The sequence below is a fragment of the Amphibalanus amphitrite genome, unplaced genomic scaffold (genome assembly GCF_019059575.1).
Source record: "Amphibalanus amphitrite isolate SeventyFive unplaced genomic scaffold, NRLGWU_Aamphi_draft 000702F_arrow, whole genome shotgun sequence".
Lineage (NCBI taxonomy): Eukaryota > Metazoa > Arthropoda > Thecostraca > Balanomorpha > Balanidae > Amphibalanus > Amphibalanus amphitrite.
In genome coordinates this window covers 95,616-115,011 of record NW_024882196.1, presented here as the reverse complement: position 1 = coordinate 115,011, position 19,396 = coordinate 95,616, and the positions used below count along the sequence as shown (strand labels likewise).

General features: G+C 46.5%; 1 protein-coding gene across 1 annotated transcript; it reads left to right on the top strand.

The window, feature by feature from the left end:
* Positions 1-13,658: 13,658 nt before the first annotated feature.
* Positions 13,659-18,859, top strand: LOC122364837 (carbohydrate sulfotransferase 11-like). Its single transcript, XM_043335596.1, has 4 exons — positions 13,659-13,778; positions 15,128-15,269; positions 15,495-15,688; positions 17,105-18,859. Exons 1-4 carry the CDS (start codon positions 13,776-13,778, stop codon positions 17,930-17,932), a joined length of 1,167 nt encoding a protein of 388 aa, XP_043191531.1. The 5' UTR covers positions 13,659-13,775; the 3' UTR covers positions 17,933-18,859.
* The last annotated feature ends 537 nt before the right edge of the window (positions 18,860-19,396 follow it).

Below are 19,396 nucleotides of genomic sequence, written 5' to 3'. Positions count from 1 at the left end.
TTTAGGGGAAAGGCCGGCGTGAATTTATCACGCGTAGATAAATCAATAGCAACGAGACGGATGCGTATGTGATGATTGTGCACGTGCTGTGCTGAACAGCTGTCTCGCAGACAGCTGACAAGGCGTGCGATGTGCAATGTACATGTTATGACAGTTGAACAGCAGTGGTGACCGTGGGAGACATGACGTCGTATTGCGAGTGGGTAGATAATACAGAGGATGATGGAGCTCAGTATGGCTGTTTTAGTGTCGGGTAGAGTGGCTGTGTTCGTCACTCAAGTCGCAAAACACATCAAGACAGCATTGGTTGACATGATAATGCAACACATTCACGTGTTGCGTAGTCCAAGATAAGATCCCGCTTTTAATACGTGATCCTCTCCTGCCTTGTACTGAATCATCAGTGATTGACGGGTCTCTACAGTCTGCAATACCCCGGGAGTGATTGAGCGTCAGCATACCGCACAGCACCTGCGGCCACTTGACGTGCCATTTGTCCAGCGCGACGGACGGCTAGCGAACTAAAGACAGTGCAGGTCATCATGGTGACGCGCTATGGGCAAGTCGATTGAGCACTGCCGAGTCACCAGGCACGCCGACGAATCGATACACTATTGCGTAGCAATGCCTGCAGCACTATTGCACTGGTGCACAATGTGGCTTGACCCCTGCAGAGTCCAACAAAGACAGAGAGAGGTGTCTTGGGGTTCCTGATTGAAACATCGACGTGGGGGCTATTGGTGGTTGTTGTGTCTTGATGCTGCGTGTAAGCGGTGCTGTTAGAGATGGTAAAGAGCTGCGCTTAAGAGCCTGCAAATTGCTATTCTGCGTACGCGCTATGTCGATCGTAAATAAGATGCTGGAACGAAAATTGCTGTAGTGGATTGTTGCGAAAGCAGTGGCTCCATCAAAACAAGGGTCCGAAAAGGCACACGCACGTAGGGTGTTGGATCTACCTATTCCATGAAGTCAGTCCATGCAAATGTTGTTAAAAATGCCCAAGTACGATCTCTTGTGTTCAGCTGTTTTCACATAGGTAACTGATGGAATATTTTCATAGCCTCTCCTGACGACAAATATATTCATTTAACCGTTTATTGTCCGTATTGAATTCAAATACAATATCCCTACATTGATAGATATTAGATATAATTAATTTATTGAGATTTTACCGAAGGAAATAATGGACGTTAAAGATTATACGTCCCTCTCCTACATCACAGCGTAATGATAACTCCCTTGTTAAGCGAAGCTACTCGCGTAAACAATAACATACAAAACAATTCACGGCCCAATGCCATCAGTTTCTGAGTTTACACATTCTCTCTATGATCTGATAATACGCTATCTACGCAAAGTATTTTTCTGATTGCACGAAACAGACAATTAACAAATCACCAATTTGCCCATGCATCGATTTTCGGATCGCATCTGCCGAGGGTGCGGTAATTTCGCCCATTCAGTCAAACGGTGTGGGCTATGCGACATGATAAACGAGCGCTGTTTGTCATAGAAAAGATGCTTCGGGGGCGCAAGTGGGGAGCTGGGGCGCACATGTGGCTCCCATCAGGATCATCTCACGGGCTAGTCTGTGGTAGGGGAGTGCTCCTGCGAGCGTGCTTGTGTCGCCCCTCAGTGCGACTTTGTGAATACTAAGATACACTAGATAGCGCCTGGAGCAGATACGATAAATGAATGTGTAAAAGAATTAAATCCAGATTTGTGGCGGATCCGAAGAGAGATGCTACCGGATAAAACGCCAAATAACATGGAGGCAAGTCTCGGACTTATAAATTTCAGTTCATGAGTATAAATAAATTGTATTCCATAGAGCTACTAAATTAGGCGATACTTTTCTATTCGGTATTTTCGATAACTCTTTCCATCCTCAATTGCAGGGTTGTATAATTATGTATATGCCTTTTGAAGCTTATCATTGGGTGAGGTACGCCAATGAGATAAAGAGCAAGTACCAAATCATTACTGCCGAGCAGCGACATACATGAGATACCAGCTCCGAGGGGCTCTGGCGGTGGGGACAGAGGCAGGGGCTCCCCGATACACCCAAGATACACCAGATAAGCGGGAAAATAACTGACGCCGATCTCTCGCCGATCAGCGTCCACAATGGCTGTTTTATGGTCGTGGCTGACTGCAACTGGAGCGTAATGTCCCTCTCAGCTGTCGGCGGTCCGATTCGGCGGAGAAACGGCGGCTGGCCGGCGGCACACTGAGGAATATACGACCCCGACCGGGCCAGTCGGACAGATATACCGTAAGGTGGGGCTATTTGAGACAGTGGGGCTATTTGAGACAGTATTTAAGATTACTATAAAATAAAAACCACTTAAAATTTATGCTTAATTTTTTGCTCAGGTGATTTACTTCTCGATTCCACACCTCCCTGAGCAAAAATATCACACAAAAATCAAACGATCTTCATTTTATAACGATTTTAAATACTGTCTCAAATAGCCCCACTGTATCAAATAGCCCCACTTTACGGTACGGGGGTCCGGGCGGCACCCGTTTGATGCATGGCTCATTGGGTCAGTCTTCCGTACAGAGGCTAGCTTTATGAAACGGGCTAATGATCGATTTTCATTTCGCAACGCCTTGCGGAATGCAAGATAATTAGGCGTCAGTGTTTCAAGGGACGATTTCCTAGGAAGAAGGAGCGTCCTCCGATAGAAATTGGAGCGCTTTTCCTGAATACGAACGTTTATATTTTACTTCCTATTCGTAAGAGAAAGGACTTGCTAATCTAATCGGCTCTCTGGGGTATATGTAGATTGCAGAGTCTAGACTTGAAAATGTTATCGTTACGTGAACGGAACCCACTTATCCATTCCTTGTCACACGGGATTTATGTAATCCTGCATTTAACCACATGTTACAGTACAGATTGCTTATAGTACCATTTAACGTTCCACATCATCATGTAAGCCGGTCCGATAACACCGAACGCATCCGACCCACCATGCCTTAGTCCGATAGGCCGATCACTTCCGGTGCATAGTACCCGCTCTAGATTGGACCACCAGCGGAGGTGAGCCCGCCACATTCTGCGACCCCGAGAACGCCAAACACGTTACCAGATCACCGCACGAGTAGATGGGGGCCTATTGTTCCGCTCCACACTAAATTGGCTTACAAGGAAACCGCAAAAAGCGCTTGATGGTCTCCAGCGACGGGGCGGACAAGAACTGGCGCTAATTGGTGCAAAAACGAGATGACAGTCGGGTCAGAACACGGCCGTGAGAGGAGACAGACGCTGATTGGCCGGTGGCTGAATGACGTCATTGGTGGTGACGGCCATGTTGGTGATTATTGCTGTTGAAGGGATGAGCTAGGCGGTTAACTTTAATTGTGAGATGTGTGGTATGTTCACCAGGACTGCGGGGTCGATGGATTTTTGGGTGACCACTGACTCCCATGTACGACTCTGGCTTAAAAAATCGACTCCGACCTCGACTCCGACTTTACCTCTGACTCCGAACGTTACTCTTCAAGTCCATATCATGATAGGAAGATTCACGGTGGAGATATTTTATCTTAATACCTGAAACGGATTTTTGCCGGTGCCAAGGCCTTGCACTGCAAATGTAGGTACTAGGTAGGTATGCTTTATACTCGTATATAGCATGCAAAATCAAAAGCGGGTTCTGACGAATCCAAAGTCTTCGGTTTTAATTTCTTCTTCTGAAAATGCTCTTCCAAAACAGGAATGTGATATTTTCGACAAAATCTTACTTTCATAGGTCAACGAGCGTAGTATCGTCAGGCAAACAGGTGCAGGACATGACATTGAGCCATGCAGTGTCAGTGCAGATTCCGGAGTCGGAGTCGGTAAGATTTTGATGACTCCAACTCCGACTACGGCTCCGAGCAGAATTGTTGACTCCGACTCCCGACTCCACAGCTCTAATTGACGTTTGACTTCGTCAATTCGTGGCAAACACGAACGCCTCGCATATAATTCGCGAGCCAATGACGTGTTTCGTCACAGTTCGACATCGCTGGGGCCGAGCTAGTCTCCGTTGACGATGGAGGGCATGGCAACGTTATCGGCAGACCAATTTCAATTTTTTAACTATGCTTTATTTTTGCACATTGCGCCTATCGGTGGCAGCCATCCGAACGGGTGGGCGAGATCGCCTGCCATTTATCATGACTATTGACTATGCAATATGCATACATAGAGAAGCCTGTGACCTAGCTAAAGTTAGGTTTAATGAAAGCACGAAGTAAATATGATTGAATTACATGCTTAGATGCTGAACTTCCAGCAGTTCTTATCGATTTCCTATTTCCGGGTGTGATGGTTTCGCTGTTTTTGGCAGTGCTTTTTTTTAGCATTCCGTGCTTGTAGGTACTGGTAGACAGTGGTATTCAGTGGACGCCGGTAGCCAGGGCTGTCAATGGGACTCATAGCTCTATAGTTATTTTCCATTGCTCTAATCAATAAGCATATTTTGCCTACCTGTTTCACAATAATGCCTTTTGTCTCATTATTATTCGCTTGTGTGTCCTTGGTGTGGTGCTGGTCTGCCACCAAAACGGGCAGTAGCCCGAGGCGGTATACAATTGTGGCCCGCGTGGCTCAACAAAAATCGGCCGCCGGGCGCGCGTGACCTGCTAAAAAGCAGTGCCAATGATCTAGGATCAGTTGTTATAGTTATAAACATGAATCGATATTAGAAATGCAAAATGATAATCAAGCTGTTTAGCTGTAGTTTCGTGCATAATTTGCTCCTGTTGTGCGCTGTCCGCAATATGCCTTTCAACATTTGTGTTTCTACACGGGTCGGGTCACAGCCGTGGCTGGCGGCTGTGTCGCGCAAACGCTTCTGGACTATTCTGGCGCTCGTGTGCCGTTCGTTCTGGGGTGTTCCACTGCCACTGGTAATTTAACCCGCGGGCGCGCCCCGCTGGGCTATTCAGCCATACGCGCCCTGCTGGGCGGGGGGGGGGGGGGGGGCAGATTCTGCCCCCCTGTCTAACTTCCGAGCCGATGGTCGTAGAAAGACGGGGAAAACGGCACTCGAAAGCTCTCAATAAGGCGGATCATAACCCTCGCCCTGGCAGGGCATTTTTCATAACACGGCCTGGCAGGGGGGGGGGGGAGGTCGATGCGACCCCCCCCCTCGCGATTGGCTCCTATGGCACCTAGAAACACCAAATTTGGTAGGTAGGTGGGCCCCCTGGAGTTCTCACCCCTGTGCAAATTTGGTTGCTCTAGGTCAATATTTAGGGGGTTTTTGGGGGGTATAAATGTAAAAATTTCGCTAAAAACAGGTCAAAAGTTTTTCGCTTATAACTTTTGATCTAATTAAGATAGAGCAAAACAAAAAGCACCAGTGAACTCAGCACGTCAAGGCGCGTCTAATGATATACTTTTTAGCTTGCTGAAGTGTACTTAAAGTTTTTCTTAAATTTTAAGTAAACTTAAATTAATAAATTAAGTTAAAGTTAACCAAATTGCATCATATAGCATATCATTCGATTCGGCTGATCACCAGGAACACAATGATACCATTTTTTAAGCTCTAGCGTCATTATGTGCCAAGTTATTGGCAAAAACGTCATTTGACCTCAGTTGACCTCATTTGACCTGACCCATGGATAAGTACACCAAACAAAGAAGCACCAAGTGACCTGCTGTTAAGTACTGTGGTTTCAAAGCACAAAAGTGATAGAACTAAGCGGATATCTCCAGTATTTTCCGAATTTAGTATTTTCCCATAGGCTTAACATTACGACGTAATGACCTCTAACTGACCTCAGGTCAGTGGCCTCAAAAAACCCGAACTATATGTTATACAACTCGGTGAACTTAGCACATCCTGAAAGTTTGAAGGAAATCAGTGCAAAACTGTGAGTTGGACAGGTGCAAAAAGAAAATTTAAATTTGACCATGACCTTGTACCGGTTTTTCTGACCTGGTGACCTGACCCAAGGTCACCCGGACCTGACATTTTCAGGTCATATGTAAAAAGGCTGCCCCATAAGCTGTGCCAACTTTGGCGGCGCTGCGCGCCGCCGTTTTTACGCTAACTTCGAAAAACCTTAGGGGGGGGGTCGCATCGACCACCCCCCTGCCAGGGCGAGGGATAAGAGCCCAAATTTTTTTTTGCTTAAGTAGGTCAGAGGTCAGCTCAAGGTCAGGTCAAGGGTACAAAATGCAAGTTTCTACAGTATCGGCCTTGCACCGTAGTTGCCGAAGAATGGACTGAGACTGATTGCCCAAAACGTGTTCTTAGACTACCAAGACAATATTCGTTGCATACAATGTCATTCAAAGGTCACGGTCAGGGTCAGGTCAGGTCAGGTCAGATCACCAAAAACAACATATAGGAAAGGGCATGTGCGACACATGTTTTATGGGTCATTTTACTCATAGAATTCAATAGGCACGCTCAATAAGTGATATGGACCACCTCTGGATGAATTTCAGGTCGAGGTCAGGTCAAGGTCAGGTCAAGTGAGGTCAAATTTTGAAGTTGGTTGTTAAGGCCTAAAAAGGTGTCTATCTGATGCAGTTTTTCACGGTGAATCGAATGGTGCTATTTTTGTTTCCGTAAGAGGTCAACAACTTCCAATAAACATCTTTTTTTTAAATTTGTGTGTCGTGACGTCATAAAATGTTGAATAACTCCCACATTTTTTAACTGATTCTTCTAAAAATTGGTATGTAGGTGCACATAGACCACTTCTCTGACATATATTCCGGTTTTTACGATAAACTCAAAATTTTGGATTTATAATTATTTTCCAAAAAAAGTCAGTTTTTTTATAAAAAAAAAAATTGGGCCAAAATCCAACATTTTCAAAAAAAACGAGATAACCATTTGATAGACAAAGTAGAATCACGTATAACCTTTTTTGTTACGTCTTGATTCCTTTAAAAATGAAGAAGTTAGCGGCGTTTGAAATTTTGCCGTTTTTGAGGCGAAAATGGCGAACATGACGTCACTAAAACGTCAATTTCTCAAAACTTTTCTGATGGATTTCGCTCCGACTTTCAGGGAACGTGTCAAATTGATGTATGATAAGGTACTGAAAGTTTGACGTCGCTGGCGTAACGCGTTTAGAAGTTATTGGCGAAAAACGGGAGGGGGGCAGATTCTGCCTCCCCCAGCGGGGCGCGGGTTAACCCTCTCCGGCACAGATGGGGGGGGGGGGGGTGATGCAACCCCCCACCCCCTAAGGTTTTTCGCGAATAACCGCGTAAAAAGCGGCCGATCGCGACAAAACTTTTAGTACCCTCGCATTGATCAATTTTACACCGACCCTGAAAATTCAATGACCCTGACCCAAATGACCTTTGACCTGTGACCTCTTTTCCGAGACCATGTTTGGCCGGAATCGCGATTCGGCGTATGTCGGCTCGCATTAGCCGCGCGTTTGCAAGCTTTTCGTGGTTTCAAACGTTCAAACATGTGATTTGATGTTGCTCCCATACATATAGGGTGGGTGTCAAGGTCACCTGAAGGTAAGGTCAGGTCATTGACCTTTTGGTGACCTCTGGTGACCTCAGTTCACTTTTTCGAGTTTTACATGTTTCTAGGCTAGTTTTTGGAGCTGAATTCGAATTTAGCAACCATTTGAACATTTACGAAATAGTTTTGGTGCCTTCGTAACATGTTACGAAGCTGTCAGAGGCGGTTGACACGTATTACGAATATCCGTCACAACCCCTACCGGTTGACCTAACCTGACCTGACCCGACCTGGTCTAAATGCTTAAAGACATCATCTCTGAGCAAAACTAACACGATATTCGTGATCAGCACCCGGAAAACCGCAGCCACACTTAACGACTTTCTAACAGGTCCCGATTTTCCCGGTTTTCGGGTCATTGACCTGACCTGGAAGGTCACCCGATGACCTAAAACCTTAAAATTGGGTATCATCGGCTTCCTCTCGTGACGGGCAACACGCTCGGTTTTTCCGCGAAGCTCTAGCTCGATCAGGGGCCAAACGCGAGGGGGGTCGTACCAACCCCCTTTGTGCCGTCGAAGGGCGCAAAATGGCCTGTGCCGGCGAGGGTTTTAAGCTAAGCGCATGGACAAATCGATATTATATTCAGACTCATGTTTGGTGCCTTTCATTTTCATTGGACATTTCATGTCATGGATTAACATAAAGCACTTCACATGCTCTACATTGGCTGGTATACCTGCCTACTACATCATGCGATGATATTGATAGGCTTAGGTATGTACTTACCTGCGTCCTACATTGTGCTGCAAAAAAAAATTGCAGGAATGATTCATGGATTGTCCAGTGGGAGATGGTACTTGCCAGTAGGCTATGTAATGAACATGCTTATAAGCATGGTCATGGGTTTCGCGCAATATCTACATACATATATACGGCATGGTGGTTAATGTTCTCCAATTAATTCTTAATTTTTAGTGAACGGCATTATACGGCATGGTGATTGGTGAATAACCATAATGATCGACAATAATCCTGATAATGAGAAAAAAATGATCGACATAGCTTGTTCGAATTAACAAGGGCGCACACAAGGGGGGGGGGCGCACGGGCCCGTGCCCCCAATTCGAGTTGGGGGCCCAACTCGAAGGATTAGGGGCCCATTTGTGGCGGACTTCGGCCGCCTCAAATGGGCCCCTAATCCTTAGACCGCCGAAGACCGTGTAAAAATGAGCTGAAATAAAGATTGAAAGGACCGGGAGGGCCCATTTCGGTGACCCCATGACACGGCCTACTCCCTGTGGCCACCCGTGGTCCAAAGGAATCCCCGGTGCTGTCCCGAATACCGGCTGCTGCCGCACTTCATTACAAGAGTGCACTACGCTGGAACGCTAAATTACGAGCACTTATACTTACGGACCTGCAACGCTACCAAACTCCGTGCATGGCAGTCTAAATGAATGGGCCTGAATACGCGTGTAGACCTTCATTATTGAGCTAGCTCCAAGTCTTTGGCGTTCTCATGCCCACTGGTGTGTTCCACCTCGCTGCCAAAGCACCGATGCAATTTGCTAACACCTGAGCATTGATCGGGCATCCTGTGCATGCACAGTGATGCACTGCTCTGATTGGGCAAACGTCAGGCACACTGATGACGTAACACCTAGTGTTAAGCTGATTGGCGAGCAACGCAAAGTTGCAAGGCCTATGCAATGGTGGTCACGGAACGGTGCTCCCCTCTCCCCCTGGGTCATTTGAATGCCGGACGGTGCAACGCGAGGTCGGTATACCGGGGCAGACTGACGGTAAGTTTGGTGAAATTTTCTGGTTAACTTTAAGCGAATAGGCCAGTCTTTTTATAGACATTTCGGAGAAGGACCTTGTTTTATTTATTTTTAAAATATGTATGTATAGCTTACAGCTCGCAGCCACATGCAGCTGCGGCTTTATAGGCCGCAATATTGCGGATTGGTTCACAGTTAATTCATAGAGATCTTGTTTAGTTATCTTTTTGATATGATATTTTTGATTGATATTTTAGTTATCTTTTTTATCTTTTTTTACGGAGCGAGCGAAGCGAGCAGAGTCTTTCCTTAGCCCGCGCCCCACTGGGGTCTGCGTATAACACGCCCTACTGGGGGGGGGGCTATTCATAGCCCCCCTTCTAACTCCGAAACTACTGGGTCCATCGTCAAAATTCAAACGGCGTCTGATAGCCCCGGAAAAACTGTCGAGTGAAACCTAATTTCATTGACCTCGAGGTCACCGATGACGTCACAGGTCAGGTCAAAGTAAACATTATTAGCATTTTGGCTTCTTCACGTTTTGGGCTCTGGCCGCCGTCTTACAAGTCAGATCAGGCTCATTTTTGGATCACACACTCGTGAACAGATGCTCTAGATACTCTGAGGGTACCAAACTTGTACTTTGATTTTCAGGTCAAGGTCAGGTCATCACAGGTCACGAAAATATTATATCATGCGTCGGTCACGTGACACATGTTTTATGGTCCATTTAGGCCAAACATTTCGAATTTGATGTCGTCTGTGTCATTCGAGGTCATTTTGAGTCAAATTTAGCTTAGGTCAGGTCACTTTCAGGTCAAAAAAGGTCAAATTTTGAAGTTAAAATTTTTCAACAAAAAAGGTGTCTATTGGATGCAGTTTGAGCTCAGGAACACGATGGTTCTATTTGTATTGGCGTACGATGTCAAATTCGTGCTGAAAAATTGATTTGAAAAATTATTAATTGTTAATTTTTTGCAATAATGCGTATAACTTAGCCATTTTTTAAGATATTTTGCTAAAACTTGCTAGAGTTAGTCATGATAATGCGTTTTATAACATATATTCCGGTTTTTTCGAACAGTCAAAAAGTTTTTGAAAAAGATGTAAAAATATAAATTTTGAATTTTATTATATAAAATTTTCGAAATTTTCAAAATTTCGAAAAATCCGAGATAGCAGTTTGATAGCGCAGTCTATTCTGAGTCCTCTCATGCAAAGAAATTGGATCTAGCTTAAAAACTGAGCTCTTGGGAGCGATTGCCGTGGTTCAATGTTTTACGTCGAAATCGGCCGAACATGACGTCACTCTGACGTCATTTCCGGCCGACCTATGGTAGGTACGAAGTTCAAATTTTGACACAAGGTGTCAAATTGATGCAGCCGAAGGTGTTGAAAGTTTGGCGTCGATACGTCAAGCGGTTTGGAAGTTATTGCAGAAAAACGGGAGGGGGGGCTATAAATAGCCCCCCCCCCAGTGGGGCGCGGGTTAGATTAACGGAAATTTCCGAGTATGAGCGGCCGGCCGGCCGGCTGTGCGGACGCTTTTGCGAGGCTTATGTCCCAGCAACCACTTGACCGATTTACATGCGGTAAATTGTATAGGGTAGCTTCATCCCTTCTACCAAGTATTGGGCTATTCCCGATGCATGTGGGTGACCCCTCATGCACGTGCCACGCAGTAGCGGCGGAACATCTTCAATTAAGGGGGGCGGCACTGTGGACTTTTGGTCCCATTCTTCCCATGCAACGCCCATAGGGTTAATGTTATGAAATACCAAAATCAAAGGGGGCACGGTGCCCCGGTGCCCTCCCCGTTCCGCCGCCTATGGTGCCACGTGCAAAACGAAGAGGCGTCAGTTTTGTAATTGTCGCAATATCTCGGTAACTACTTGGCCGGTTGCGCTAAAAGTTGGCATGTAGGTAGGCACCCACTAGGCACTGCATATCCATGTGCCAGAGTTGGGGTGCTGCTGCACGTGCGCACGTGCAGGGGTCGATTCCAGATCTCGAGAATTGCTGGACCGATTTCGCTCAAATTTGGTATACATACAGTTAGGGACCGGTTAGTAGGGTGCCATGCAAAAGTCAGTCGGGACCCATTTTGCACGTGCGCACGTGCAGGGTGTTGCTTCCAGCTCTCGAAAACGGCTGGGCCGATTGTGCTCAAATTTGGCACATCGCTAGAGACCGGTTAGTAGGGTGCCGTGCACAAGTCAGTTGGAGGTACCCCTTCGAAATTTCGCACGTGAAAGGCTCACCCTCTCGCTCGCTCCGTTAGTCGCCCAAAAAGGCGTTATACTGGTGCAAAAGTATCAACTTTGAAATTTGTCCTAATATGACCTGACCTTGACCTGACCTTGACCTGACCTTGACCTGACCTTCATAAGAACATAATCTAAACTGACTCCAAAGGCTGCCTGACCCATATTATCGCATTTGCCATAAAATGGACCATAAAACATGCATCACATGCTACTTTCATATTGTTACCCACAGTGACCTGACCTCTGTCACCTGACCTGGTATCAGTGACCTCAAATAGCAAAATATGGGTTTGGCGAACATTTCCCCATCGATGATTTTCAATGAAATCCATTTTACTCGATTTTACAACGCATTTCTTGAAATGCCTGTAAACGGTGAAAGTTCGACATTTGACCTGACCTGTGACGTCATCGGGCTGACCTAGGTCAATGAAATTGTGTCACAAGGTAGTTCCCTACTGGGGCTATCCAGCATCGTTTGCCGCTTGTCGCTATGTTGCGTGGTTCTCGAGATCTTAGGGGGGTGCAAATGCCCCCCCCCCCCAGCAGGGCGCGTTGCTTGGCAGACCCCAACGGGGCGCGGGTTAACCCGCGCCCCACTGGGGGGGGGCTATTTATAGCCCCCCTCCCGTTTTTCTGCAATAACTTCTAAACCGCTCGACGGATCAACGCCAAACTTTCAGTACCTTCGGCTGCATCAATTTGACACCTTGTGTCAAAATTTGAACTTCGTAGCTACCATAGGTCGGCCGGAAATGACGTCAGAGTGACGTCATGTTCGTCCGATTTCGACGCAAAACATTGAACCACGGCAATCGCTCCCAAGAGCTCAGTTTTTAAGCTAGATCCAATTTCTTTGCATGAAAGAACTCAGAATTGACCGCGCTATCAAACTGCTATCTCGGATTTTCAAAATTTTGAAAATTTCGAAAATTTTATATAATAATATTCAAAATTTATATTTTTACATTTTTTTTCAAAAAGTTTTTGACTTTTCGAAAAAACCGAAATATATGTGACAGAACGCATGATTATGACTAACTCTAGCAAGTTTTAGCTAAATATCTTCAAAAATGGCCAAGTTATACGCATTATTGCAAAAAATCACAATTATTAATTTTTCAAATCAATTTTTCAGTACGTATTTGACATCGTACACCAATATAAATGGCACCATCGTGTTCCTGAGCTCAAACTGCATCCAATAGACACCTTTTTTGTGGAAAAATTTTAACTTCAAAATTTGACCTTTTTTGACCTGAAAGTGACCTGACCTAAGCTAAATTCGACTCAAAATGACCTCGAATGACACAGACGACATCAAATTCGAAATATATGGCCTAAATGGACCATAAAACATGTGTCACGTGACCGACGCATGATATAATATTTTCGTGACCTGTGATGACCTGACCCTGACCTGAAAATCAAAGTACAAGTTTGGTACCCTCAAGGTATCTAGAGCATCTGTTCACGAGTGTGGAAACCAAAAATGAGCCTGATCTGACTTGTAAGACGGCGGCCAGAGCCCAAAATGTGAACAAGCCAAAGTGCTAATAATTTTTACTTTGACCTGACCTGTGACGTCATCGGTGACGTCGAGGTCAATAAAATTAGGTTTCGCTCGACAGTTTTTCCGGGGCTATCAGACGCCGTTTGAATTTTGACGATCGGCCCAGTAGTTTCGGAGTTAGGAGGGGGGGGGGCTATGAATAGCCCCCCCCCCCCAGTAGGGCGTGTTATACACAGACCCCAGTGGGGCGCGGGTTAAATATGCTTTAACAAGAAATCAAAGAAAAAAATGAAGCAGAATAACACACCTGTGTAACAACTTAGAGAAACCCTTGCTAATAAAATGAGGTCCGTTTTAGACCCACCATCAAACATCGTGTATCACCTTGCAACTTTGCAACAGACGACGAAGTCATAATACCTACCACTGTTTGGAAGCGCAGACGGAGAGCGTATATTATTAAAGGATAAAGATAAATGCACGTGGTGTTACGAGCTACCGGGCTTAACAAGACGAAAGGATCCGAGTCGGTGCTGCGGCGCCGAAGCACCTCTGCTGCGCGCTCGACACATAAGGTTATCGGCTGCTAACCGGTGCTTGCATATATGGCAGCTTAACCCGAACGCTGATAGTGCAATCAAATGAGGGCGATAGTGATCGTGTGGGTGAGCCCATCCCAGTTAGAGCTGCGCTACCACCACCGACAGCAGCGGGCTAATCTTTAGCCAGTGTTGGTAACGTTACTGTAGGAGCACCGCTTGCAGAAACCATGGTAAGAGACGCGGACATTGGGAAATCGTTTCAAGTGACTTCACATCAAAAGCGTTACGAAAGCTGGTGTTTTGCCAGCCGCGAACTATAAGGGGGTGGGTGGGGGGAGGGGGTCCGTTGGACCTCTCTTGCCGTTTCGCCCCTGATCAAGCTAGAGCTTCGCAAAAAATGAGCGTGTTGCCCGTGACGAGAGGATGCCGATGATACCCATTTTAACCCGGCGGCCGCTGGGCCTCCGCGCCACCCGCCGGCCGCTGGGGGGGGGGGGCATAAAGTTGCCCCCCCTTTACTTCTGCGACGATATCGTCGCAACGCGAAGAGATAGAGAAGCGAAACTTTGCACACATCTTCCTGAATACCTAGCCGAGGTTGTGTCCAAATTTGGTGTCGATCCCATTTGAAATGACGTCACAGTGACGTCATAAGTGAAATTATAGATTTGCGACTCTCATATTCCTCACGATACATCACATATATGGGACCGAATATAAAGGGCCGATTATTGGTCAGAAACTAGATAGAAGTGTATTAAGATGTTTTAGGATGACAGCAGGTGCTGTCTAGTTCATTTACAGTCGAGTTTCATGCTCAGCGTCATCAGAAACGGTCCATATCGGAAAACGACAAAACTGTATGACGTCACTGTGACGTCATCTTAGGTGCTACAACCACCAAACTTTCCTCAAACATTGCCTAGGTATTCATTTGAAGCTATGCCAAGTTTCACGTTCGTAGCTCATCAGGTTTCGGAGATATTTCACAAAACGTAAAGGGGGGGCAACTTTATGCCCCCCCCCCCCCCAGCGGCTCGTGGGTTAAGGTCCTAAGCTATCGGTTGACCTTCCAGGTCAGATCAATGACCAATCGGGAAAAATCGTTATAACGTTCAACCATTCATAACCAACACCATTCAGCTGGCAATGAAAAATTGGCCATAAAACATGCATCGCACAACCAGAGTAAAATTGGGTTGATGTGCTGACCCTTGGTGACTTGACCTGGGTGCGGGGTTTCCGCTTAGATAGAGGTGCAAACTGTCGGCTCCGGATAGCCTCGCCATGGAGACGCCGGAGTATCGGTGGATTTGCCTAATTACAGTAGTCTCGCCATCGAGAGGCTGGAATCACGCAGCGGCTGGCGTCTTCCTCACCTCTTTATCTGCCCAAACACCACTCTGCTATAGTTCTTGTTGATCATTCGGCTACTATCAGTGACACTGACACACGTGGCAATAACCTTCGTGTAGGTAATTGATTGTTATGTTATCTCTAATGTGCTCAGCATGTGTTCTCACTTCCTTTAGTTGGATGCGCCTAAGCATGCCTAAGCATTTGCTTACTTTTTTTGCAGATGCTCCGCCTTCGAACAACATCATGCAAAATACTTAAGTGTGGGATGCTCTTATGCCTGTGTGTTGTGATGTTTTCTTTCACGATCGTATACAAGAAAACAGAAACGCGGAGCCTAATCTCCCGAATACAAGACGCAGTTGGTAAGTGTGCCAATCACGCATTTGTTGCAAACTGATGTCATTGGTATGGGTCTACGAGTATATGCAGGGCTCAATCACCGACGGCTACAGTGGCCGGGGTATGCGGGCCGCATGACACTCATTGAATATCCAATGATTTCAATTAGTGTCTGCGATTCCAATAACATCAGTTTCCACAAGCAATTGAAAATTAATGTCATACACACAAACCTTCATTTTTTTCAGAACAAACGCTTATGCCGCGAGAAGACGACAACATGTCTCAAGAACAACGGCACACAATGCTCAGCAAGCGTTGCGACTCCACAAGGTTCTGGAGGCCTAAAAAGACGTTGGACTACATCATAAAGCGTCCATGGTTGCTGCAGAAATTGATATATGACGACAAACACAAGCTGATATACTGCTATATTCCAAAGGTATAACAAGCATTCTGGGTTTTAAACATAAAATAGATACCTAAACATTCGGCATTCGGATGGGTCTGAACTCTGAAATGTTAACACTGCTGCTCTCTCTCTCTCTCTCTCTCTCTCTCTCTCTCTCTCTCTCTCTCTCTCTCTCTCTCTCTCTCTCTCTCTCTCTCTCTCTCTCTCTCTCTCTCTCCCTCTCTCTCTCTCTCTCTCTCTCTCTCTCTCTCTCTCTCTCTCTCTCTCTCTCTCTCTCTCTCTCTCTCTCTCTCTCTGACTCTCTTACTTTCTCATACATATGACTCCAAAGACAAGCTAACGTTAACTTCACTGGCATGCCTGTAAAAATCTTAACCCTCGCCGGCACAGGCCATTTTGCGTTCTTCGACGGCACAAGGGGGGGGGGGGGTACGACCCTCCTCGCGTTTGGCCCCTGATCGAGCTAGAGCTTCGCGGAAAAAAAAACGAGCGTGCTGCCCGTCACGAGAGGAAGCCGATGATACCCAATTTTAAGGTCCTAGTTCATCGGGTGACCTTCCAGGTCAGGTCAATGACCCGAAAACCGGGAAAATCGGGACCTGTTAGAAAGTCGTAAAGTGTGGCTGCTATGTGGTTTTCCGGGGTGCTGATCACGAATATCGTGTTAGTTTTGATCATAGATAATGTCTTTAAGCATTTAGACCAGGTCGGGTCAGGTCAGGTCAGGTCAACCGGTAGGGGTTGTGACGGGTATTCGTAATACGTGTCAACTGTCAACCGCCTCTAACAGCTTCGTAACATGTTACGAAGGCACCAAAACTACTTCGTAAATGTTCAAATGGTTGCTAAATTCGAATTCAGCTCCAAAAACTAGCCTAAAAACATGCAAAACTCGAAAAAGCGAACCGAGGTCACCCGAGGTCACCAAAGGTCATTGACCTGACCTGACTTTCAGATGACCTTGCACCCACCCTAATGTATGGGAGCAACATCAAATCACATGTTTGAACGTTTGAAACCACGAAAAGCTTGCAAACGCGCGGCTAATGCGAGCCGACATACGCCGAATCACGATTCCGGCCAAACATGGTCTCGGAAAGTAGGTCACAGGTCAAAGGTTATTTGGGTCAGGGTCATGAAATTTTCAGGGTAGGTGTAAAATTGATAAATGCGAGGGTACTGAAAGTTTCGTCGTGATCGTCCGCTTTTTACGCGAGTTATTTGCGAAAAACCTTAGGGGGGTTCCATTAACCCCCCTCCCCTGTGCCGGCGAGGGTTAATGCATTTCGGCGCGGATTGTGAATTTCTGGTTAATAGCGAATCTGTATATAGTACCTACTGTATTTTACTTTTAGCATTGTTACATCAAGAAAGCTTGTTATTGAGATTATGTTCATCATCATGGGAATTTTCTGAGATTTCTAAAGTTGGCCATTGATTTTTCAGGTTTCTTGCACTCAGTGGAAGAAGATGTTCGGAATACTGACGGGAACACTCCCAAACACGTCTCTGGAGGCGATCGACCATGAGAAGGCTCACATGTACTACGTGCACCGTACGCTGTCGCAGCTCTCTGAGCCCGAGATTCGCCGCCGGCTGGAGACGTACACCTCCTTCATGTTCGTGCGCCACCCCCTCGAGAGGATGGTCTCCGGTTACCGAGATAAACTCGGGCCGAATTCGACGCACCGGTTCAGGAGGATACATGCAGTTGAGATCATGGGTCACCCAAAAAGCGACAAGGCTCGCCTAAACAAATCTGAAACATTGCGGTCATCTGGTCATTCAAATAACCTGCCAACAATAACATTTGACAGATTCGCCGCTTGGGTCGTAGCGGCGGGTCCCTTCGACTTGAACAAGGGCGAGCCCATGGAGGGGCCTCAGAACGAGCACTGGCGTCCGATGACAGACATGTGTCACCCGTGCACCATCCCGTACACGGTGCTCGGCAGGACGGCCTCCCTCGCCGAGGACGCCCGGCTCGTGCTGCGGACCGCCAACATCACCTCGGTCAAGTTCCCCGAGGGGTACCGGTCGGCCACCCCGGGCGTCACGGAGAGCCTGGTGAGCACTGTGCCGTCGGACGGACTGCGGGGCGTGCTGCGACACTACCTGCAGGACCTGTTCCTCTTCGGGTATCGCCCGCAGGAGGTCTTCCAGAACACAACAGCTCGTGATGTTGTTCAGACCATGTATGAAGAGCTGCTGGCAGAGGCTCAGCATGATGTTGGGACTGAGGATTTGGGAGCAGAAAAAGTGCCTGATAAGTAACGCAACAAAACGATTAGAAGCGACACGATGTAGCGGTAAGGGCGACAGACACGTGGTAGGCTCTTAGGGGTCAAAGATGTTGTACAACGTGCTTATGTAGGTATGTGTGTATTGGTATGCCGAATGACGGTTAGATGGCCCTATCTTTTTGTAGTGCATTTTTATGATTCAAGGATTCAGCATTCGTCTATTGGTAACAGGTAACCTTTTCCACTAGAAGGCACAATTCTATTCAGATGAAAAAGGTTGTTCGGCGCCGAGACTTCAGTGTCGCCAAGCGAAAGATAATTTAAACTTTGCCCGGCCAGGGGGTGAGGCAGCCCTTACCTAGGTTTTTTTCGCAGTGTAAAAAAAACGGCGACGCGTAGCGCCGCCAAATTAAGCATACGCTCTGGATATTGTTTTACACATACGTGGAAGATTTCAAGTCCCAGTCATTTCAGGCCAGGTCATCAGATTACTCAAAAACTGGTACAAATTCAGGGTAAAATTGGAAAATTTAGCTAGGAAAACGGAATAATAGTTTTTGCTAATAGCGTAAGCACCGTGGCACTTTGCGTCACCAAATTTCAGGAACTATTTTGGGCATTTGAGTCCCAGTAAACTCAGGTCAGGTCACGAAAGGCTAGTGGCTACGTCACTGTCCGCTAACCGCTTCCACATGAAGGCGCCCCTCTTTCGCACCCCATTTCTCTCATAGGCGATGGCGCCCCCTCGAAGGTTGGCGCCCCCTTGAAGGATGGCGCCGGTTGCCCCCTATGAGTTTGTCCGCACCATTTTTCTTGCGTGGTTACGCTCCTGCACATGGGTAGGGTAAGATGGCCAGCTACTTTCACCGACCAACACAGCTGGTAATAAATACCCGAGATAAGCCGCATTGATACAGTCGTTCGTTGGTCTAAGTACTTCGAAAAGGCAGTACACGAGATACGTATACGATATGTATACGAGATTCGAGCAGAATGCGTATGCTTGTATATAGGTCCTAGTTCAGAAGCCTTGTAAAGTTGTCTTTCATTTTCATTATTTAAGGGACCCTCCCACCTTCAAAAAAGTTAATGAATTGGCATGAAGGTAATGTTGCTCGGTTCAGAAAGAGCGAAAACGAATATCTAGCAAATTTCACCGAAAAATATTCACCGTTTTTCAAGATATTAGACTTTTTACTTTTGTTTACTTTTTGGGATCTCCGCTGTTCCTAGCGACTTTTTTTGGAGGCAGCTGAAAGTGCGGCATTTGTTGCGCGCAAATAGCATATACCACCGCGTCCTACCAAACGTTTTAGTAAAAGATTTAACCTTCCAGGCGGTGGGGGGGGGGCATTTTTTTGCCCCCCCCCCCCTTTAGTTTTTTAAATATATCTCGAGAACCGCTGCGCCGATCGTCACCAAACTTTCAGTACCCTCCCGGGAGTAGCTAGCGCACATGGTGATCAAAAATTTTCCAAAGGCTATGATAGGTTGG